Here is a 7,576-nt window from a genome sequence, read left to right on the forward strand (position 1 = left end):
TTTTCTGTGATTAAAAAAAAAAAAAAAAAATCAAATGCCAAAATGTATAGTTATATACAATTTATTTTATTATAGTTATTAAGGCACTGGTAGGTTTCCAATTTGCTTGAAAATTGTAGATATATAAATAAAACATTGTGTTCAACTGATACCTATATATAGATATAGATATAATGGTGTTTCATTTTAATTGTGGAAAAATGGGGATTTGGGGGTTTTGATCAGAGAATTTGGATTTTTAAACAGAGACGAACAGGATCCCTGCTCATTACTTAACCCTTGCCAGAGGGTTATTAAAGTTTGTTTGCTATAGAGTTTCTGTATTTTCCTTTCATGCTCATCTGCTCTGAAATGGTGCTGAATTCAGGTCTATGTATGGTGTTGCTGCTACTGAACTGCTCAATGTGTTGTGCTGCTGTATCCTTTTAAATTATAAGGGCATTAGCAAAGGCTCTTCACGTTAGGAACTGGTCAGTGTGGAAGACATGGCATTCACTAAAGCAAGGGATAACCCTATGTACTGCTGGATTAGATGGATCCATGACTGCTCCTGTGCAACTTGCCTTGTGCCCCATGGCTTTCTTCACAGATACATGGGTTGGTCTGTGCAGGTGTAGATTGTTTAATTGTTGCTGCTCTCTTCCGTTTTTCCCAATAGGTATCTTATCCCTTACTGTTATGTTAGTTAACAGGCCTGACAACTTCGAGGGCCAGGTTTTTTGTACTGTACTTGCATCAGGGTTATTCTTGAGAACAGTCTTATGAGATGAGCATGCTGCTGCCCAGAATGGTTGCGAACTGAACCAGCTTCCTCAATGGCAACAAACGTTTCATCCTTCCACTGTGCCTGTTTCCCTGTAGCTGCTTGAGTTCTAACTTGAAACATCCTAGGTTAGGAGGTTTTTTGAAACAAAATATCTGTGCCTTACCAAATGTGAGTGTTGCATACCTTTTTATCTGGCTGGGTATATATACATATCATCATCCTGGTCTCTGTGAGTCTTGTCTTTCCCTCTTCAGCATTATACAATACTAAGGGCAACAGCTGGAGGAGATACAGAATGATTTCAGGTAACATTGAGTCCCTTCAGCTCCAAAATCAGCAGTTTTCAGCGTGAGGTCATAACCTTTCAAACCTTTCAGAGGCCTGTGGCAGCATGCCCAGGGCTGATGTAGCCTTGCACTTCCTGCTGCTGAACTGGTATTACTTAACCTCTTGTCTATTTGTGTGTGTGCCTGCAGGGATCCAGAGTTTCTGCAGGGACCTCGTTGAGATAGCAGATATGTTGGAGAAGACAACTGAGAGTGCTGCAGAGCAAACAGAACCCAGCAATCCCAGCCCAGCCCCCCAGAAGATCTGCGAAGGCCTGTCTCTCGTTGAGGCCAAGTTGCAAAGTGTGTTTGCCAAACACGGCCTTCAGAAGATGAACCCTGTTGGTGACAAATATGATCCGTATGACCATGAAATAGTTTGCCACGTACCGGCAGAGGGAATGCAGCCAGGCATGGTGGCACTAGTGACTCAGGATGGCTATAAACTCCATGGCCGCACCATCAGACATGCACTAGTTGGTGTGGCAGTTGAGTCACAGGTGTGATATGGGTGTGTCCTTTGTGGTCTGGGACCTTTTTGAGCTGAGGACTCTTCTTTGCTCAGTGGCAATTGTGGCTGCATGTCTATGCTTATTTATTAAGTTAGGTTTCTATTGTATATTGGCTCCTTAACAATGTGTGCCATCATCCTGGCTTTAATTCCAAGGTACTCAGTTATCCAGTATACTTTTCTGAGCATGTGAAATAATATTGGGAGTCCCGTTTGTCAAAAGTATGTGGCACCATAGCTCCTTCTCTTGTTGGTCTAAGTCTATTAAAAATTGAAGGAGGAAGGGAATGTTGAGGGGGGAGAAAGAGAGAGAGGATCTGAGAGCCAGGAACCTCCTGCCTTCTAATCTCAGCTCTGACACAGACTCCTTCTGTGGCCTTAGGTGAGTCATTTAACCTCTGCATCATTTACCCTGTCTGTTAAATGTACTAACCTATTTCACAGAGTACTGTGAGGCTGTCTGCTTGGAAAGCACTGAGGAGATAACTAGCTCCAAATGCTAACAAGTATCAGATCTTTTTTGTCGCATCTCATGCCCTTCCCAGAGGCAGGGGGATCTGAGAGGCTGTACGCTTGAATTACCAGTTTCAGCCAGATTTCTCTCTGTCTCAAAACAATTTTAAACTCATGGGCTGCATCCAGACGAGCACGGGCACTTGTTTTGCTGGAGACAAGTAGCAGTGACACAGCACGTTACCCCAGGTAGGGTAGGCGAGGCAGGAGCCAGCAACTGTGCTGGCCCCAGCAGCCTTACCTGGGATCCAGGGGGTCCTTCTGGGGCTGCAGCCATGCCACGAAGCCTCCCTGGCAGCTAGAGTGTGGCTCTGGCTGGCCAGGCTCTGGTTTTGGGTGGTGTGCACACTGCCACCATATGCTATGCCTCGCCTTTTTTCAGCATGGGTTTTTTTTTACCTCAGGAAATCTTGGGGTAAACTCCCCTCCCCACACCCAAGCTGCAAGGTTGCAGCACAGGGAACACCTGCATGTGTGGTGCCGAAGACGGGTCTGTAGCAACGCATACCACACATCTGCACTCATCTGGACACAGCCATGGAGACTCAGTCTCCTGGGCACATGAGCAGCTATATTTGAATAGGGATTAGATTTAAAAAAATCTGCTACCAGTTGAAACTTTATCAGATGGATATTAGCTCTCTAGCTCAGACCTGAGGCCCTGCCTGCTTTCAGAGTTAATATTGGGATTATGCCTGGCAGGGATTTGCTGGGACTGTTCTAAAGTCTGTTAGGTCTGTTCTCAAAGGAACTTGTACTTTCAAGAGAAGAAGTGGAATAGCTACCCCTGGATTCTTTGCTGTAGCTTACAAGCACCCTTAATGACATCCAGTAGATGCTGGTGACTCCAACACCTGCACTGGGTGATCTGATCTAATTGATACACACGTAACACTGACTTCCCATTTCAGTTCAGGGACAACTGCTGCTTGGCTGTCTGTAGGTACCAAATCTAGGCCTTTTTTATTTTTTTTTTAGAAAGGAACAACCCTATCTTAAGTGAAAGCCCCAAGTGTCCTTGAACCAATTTCAGCAACAATGACCAGAAAGTGAAGAGAAGCAGCATAGAAGTGGGTGCTGGCCTGGAAGGATCCCCTCAGCTGAAGACATGTTAACTGGCACCATGTAGTGAAAGGTCTTAGGGCAGAAGCATTTCCCCCTGGATCTCTGATGAGGGTAATTCTTTTGTGAACCCTTTGGCTAAACTGGAAACAGGTGTCATCTTTTCATTCCCTGTATTAGATTTTAGAAGCTAGCATCTGTACCTGTCTGAGCTAAATCTGAACTCAAACTCCATTTAAAGAGTAAGAGAAGTAACATAGGAGGTGGTGACATCCAGCCTCAAGCTCAAGTTTGCTTTGTAAGTGAGGAGGGGAATTGTGTTTACAGTGCTTCTTGCTAAGGAATGAGTTCTTGCCCCCTCAATTTTTCAGGCCAAATTTATGGCTTGGCAAGTGTTTGTGGTCTGCTTCCGAAAACCAGGTTTAGCTGGATGCCAGCACCTGCTTAAAAGAAAGCACTCCTTTCCCATCCCTTTGGAGCAGTGTGTTCTCTGCCTTTGTGATGGACCTCAAGATTATACCTTCCCACAACTTACTGCTGCCAACAGTCTTTAATGAGAGAAGAATATACAGAGAGCATATTAAGTTCAGTGCCTCTTATTCCAAAAGGCTGTGAAGGATGGGCATGTCTCTTCTCATTTGGTTAACACAAAGCTGCCTTAAGCAACGATTTAGGACTGATTCCAAGCTATTTGACTCTGAATTAGAAAAGATGTTTCCAAGTGTGATGGTGCAGTTCTGACTAATCAGAGTCTTGAGATCTTGACCCTAGTAATTAGTGCTTCTTGGCAAATCTAAGGCCTGTTGTTTGATCACAATGGTGAGGATTTATTTTGAGAGAGAGAGAGATCCACATAGGCTTCTCTTTCTCTGGAACCTGTTTCATGAAGGCACTATGTCTTGTGGCTAATCAGGAACCTGGCAGTAAGGTGCCTGTGCTCTGTTTCTGACTCTTCACCAAACCCCATTATGAAAGTTATTTCCTCAGTTTGTGCCTCAGGTTTTTTTAGGTGTAAAATGTCTCCAATATTGGGCCTACCTTAAAGGGCTGCTGTGAGGATTAATAGAATGTGTGCAAAGGGCTTCGATTTCCTTTAATGAAATGTGCTGGAGAGAGGCAAAGATATTGTCACCATCTCATCTTGCACTGTGTTTTAATCCCAACGTGAGAATGCAATTAAGCAACACTCAAGGGGTCAGTCTCCTGAGTTGCACTGCACGAGTTCAACATCTGAGGTTAACTTTGGTCCTGTTGCCTTTTGAGCACCCATATGAATTTTATACTTTGTGTTACCAAGATTGTCCTAGGCTGGGTTAAGTTCTCCTTTAGAAAGTCCAGCCCTCTTGCTGTCTTCCATGTTTGTAGAAAGCTTGCACTCTTATGCACAATGGGACAGACTGTGGCATGGGCATGTAATGCTGCAGTGTTACACTAGAGAGGAATCTAACCCATTAGCTTTTTTTCTTTTCAGACACTGTAGTCAATGACTGACTCATGTTAATGCAAGTGTGTGTTAAGAAAGAATTATTTGTGGAGAAGGGAGGTGTCACAAAAGCAGTAGTCATTGCCATCTATTTACACATCACTATGGTAGTGTTAGTATGTGGAAATGACCTCAGTGGTAAGTCTGTGGCAGCCCTCTTTTATGTTGGCATTTTTTTTCCCCATGCCTTTGCCACATCTTGTCAGTGGGGCACACTGCAGTTGAACTCTTCTATAAGGTTTGCAGTGGCACAATTATGCTAATGCGGCAGCGTGTGAAATTCTGACCATATGCAGTGCAAAATGTGAACCTCACATTCTTAGTGCTTCATTAACAGGGATTCTGTTGGAACAGCTGTGATAAATCAATGGCCATTAACATGCTTTTTAAAAAAAAGAAAAACAAAAAGCAATGTATTTAAGTTTATATTGTGAATATTTTAGTATTTTTTTATTATTATTTTAAAGCACAAGGTGTTTTGATATCACTTGCCAAGACAAATGTACAAGGCTTTGCTAATCTCCAAAAAGTGTAGGCCTCTTAGTTGGCAGGAAACCTTCTGTACATACTTCATGTTTTCCTGTTTCTGTGCTTTTATGTACCCAAAGGTACTCCCTGTATGAAAGGGAAATTCAGACTGCAGTGTAGGGCGTGATGACAGTGAGATTTGAGTTAATGCTGGAATGTGCTGACTTTTTAGATGCTCAGATACTGTGCATCCGCTAATAAAAATTGCATTAACAGGGGGTTTTCTTCTGAAATGCTTTACCCATTGGGAATGCTGTTTTACATGGGATGATATTGAAGGTTGAAAGAGTTTTTTGCTGTTCTAGTTCTTGCTATTTGAAGCCACTGGTTTTCTTCAAGGTCTTGTTTAATGACTCCTTAGCTGAACTCCAAGAAATACTATGCATGTGCACATAGGTTCTCATACTCCCGCAGGTATGTTGTGAAGAGTCTGCGTTGCTGCCAGCCACCCAATGTGCTGCCATCGTAACTATCCAGTGTTTCATCAGCTGCATTCGCCTTCTCTAAAGGGGGCCCCTATCTAAGCTTTTTGTGCGGAAGAATGCTATGCAGTAGCACTAGGTCATTTTGCAGCATTTTCAATGCTTCACTGCATAGCGCTCTGTTCTTATGTGTAATGTCTGATGCACTTGAATACCTCCATTAGACAGATCTGGTTTCAGAGTTTTGCTGTGCTGCATTTTTCCCTTTTTGTGTACAGCAGTTTCTAGTGATACGCTCCTTACTGGTGACTCATTTCAGATAACTTTCCTATTCAGCATTGCCCTCTCTGGCAGAAACCCTTGAGTATTCAAAAGTAGTTTGGGGTCTTTTTCTTGACTAGGAAGGAGCCCAGGCTGTCTCTAGCTGCCTCAGAGTAACTGACTTGCATTTCCATCTCACTCAGGGGTCAGTGCAATGAGATCACCTTGCCCTCCATTTCTGATGTTGGCTTGCTGATACCCTTGCTTTATGTCAGTAGGTTCAGTCTTGTTTCTCCTGCAGGGCTGAATATCCATCTGCACTTCTCAACTAAAGGGACCATTCCAGTTTATTCATTAGAGGCAACATCCCAGTTTTTACATGCAAGGAAGTTCCACAAAGTCTCGCTGTCAAGCAACAGTGGCAACACTGCCCTACCTTTGCAGAAGCCCCTCACATTGTGGGGACCCCAGTTCTTTCCCCCAAATACACAGTATCAACTGGGTGCCTGCAGGGGCTGTACATGAGTCCGTTCCCATGTGTGTAACCAGCAGCAGGAAGTGAATGCTTAGGTCTAGAGTAGCCTTGGGTGCAAGGATAAAACTGGATCAGTAAATGTTCAGTAAAAAAGTGTATCCCAAATACCAGCCAGAAATGGGAGCTGTTGAAGCAGACTTGCCAAAGTTACAGCTTGCAAATGTGCCACTCCAGTCCCTATCCCTTACCCCAGCTCCTCCTCGGTTTTCTGCTCCCTCTGCTGTGCTTCCTGACCAAGCCACTGCTCTGCTTTCTGCTGCCTGCCTCATCAGATGCTTGGTTTTTTGCTCCAGGCCATATCTGCCACCCTGCTTCCTGTCCCCTCCCCAATCTGCCCCTGCCACAGGCTGGCCACACCTGTTCTAAATCAAATAGCAAACAGCCTCCTTGGGAGTGGACAGCAGCAGTCCTGCCTGCTTATGGGTTGCATCCTGGCACAAGTGAGACGCTGCAACAGCAGCTTGGAGCGGGCAGCAGGGGTTCCTCCTCTTCAGTTAGCAGCACTGCTTTGGTTTGCACGGCTTCAAGTGGCTCCTAAGTCCCCTACCTGATGGGCCGATGTGGCAGGCTGCCCAGCTCCTGGCCCTGAAATGGAAGTTTGTCGTGGTGGTGGCAGGGACAGCCCTGGCTCCGCTATGGCGCAAGGCTGTAGGCGCTGCCCTGGGCGGTTTGTGTTTGTCACTGGCTCCACCAGGGTGCAGACGAGTCCGTGCTGGGTGCCTGACCCCGGCCCTCAGTGCCCAGGTGGCTTATGAGCTTCCCAGCAGCAGCGAGTCTTAGCAGGGGACTTGCGGGACAGAGGCCTGCCAGCTGCTTGCACGAAGAGCGGTGAGGAGCGGCGGTGTTGTTACTCCAGATGCTGCTTTTGTTTTTTAACATCCCTTGGTGTGCTCGGAAGCGGGCGGGGACCGAGTCGCTCCAGTCGGTGGGCGAGTTGCGGGACGGGGCTGTGGGGGCTCAGGCCTGTGTCCAGCCCCCCCCCAGCGCTGCCTCCAGCCCTGGGCCCAGAGTGAGATCGCCCCTCCGTGCTGGAGACGGCAAAGGGGAGGAAACGCCTCGTGCTCCCCTGGCGCCTCCCGCTCCCCGGGCAGGGGGCGGGGCGGGCAGAGGCGGGGAAGCGGCTGCGCTGATCTCGGCCGCGGCGCCGCCTTCGCCCGCGCCAGCCGCAG

The 7,576-nt window shown here is 46.4% G+C and overlaps 2 protein-coding genes across 3 annotated transcripts in view; both read left to right on the forward strand.

The window, feature by feature from the left end:
- Positions 1–2,046, forward strand: part of GRPEL2 (GrpE like 2, mitochondrial) — a 16,751-nt gene extending 14,705 nt beyond the window's left edge. For both annotated transcript variants that reach the window (XM_019506434.1, XM_019506435.1), the window contains exon 4: positions 1,243–2,046. In XM_019506434.1, coding sequence (XP_019361979.1) covers positions 1,243–1,598 — 356 coding nt within the window. In that variant the 3' untranslated portion in view covers positions 1,599–2,046. The remainder of the gene's footprint in view (positions 1–1,242) is intronic.
- A 4,996-nt stretch (positions 2,047–7,042) lies between these two features.
- PCYOX1L (prenylcysteine oxidase 1 like) overlaps positions 7,043–7,576 on the forward strand; it is a 5,334-nt gene continuing 4,800 nt past the window's right edge. The window contains exon 1 of the mRNA XM_019505988.1: positions 7,043–7,047. Coding sequence (XP_019361533.1) covers positions 7,043–7,047 — 5 coding nt within the window. The remainder of the gene's footprint in view (positions 7,048–7,576) is intronic.

The sequence above is a fragment of the Gavialis gangeticus genome, unplaced genomic scaffold (genome assembly GCF_001723915.1).
Source record: "Gavialis gangeticus isolate Ggan-Ray unplaced genomic scaffold, GavGan_comp1, whole genome shotgun sequence".
Classification (NCBI taxonomy): Eukaryota; Metazoa; Chordata; order Crocodylia; family Gavialidae; genus Gavialis; species Gavialis gangeticus.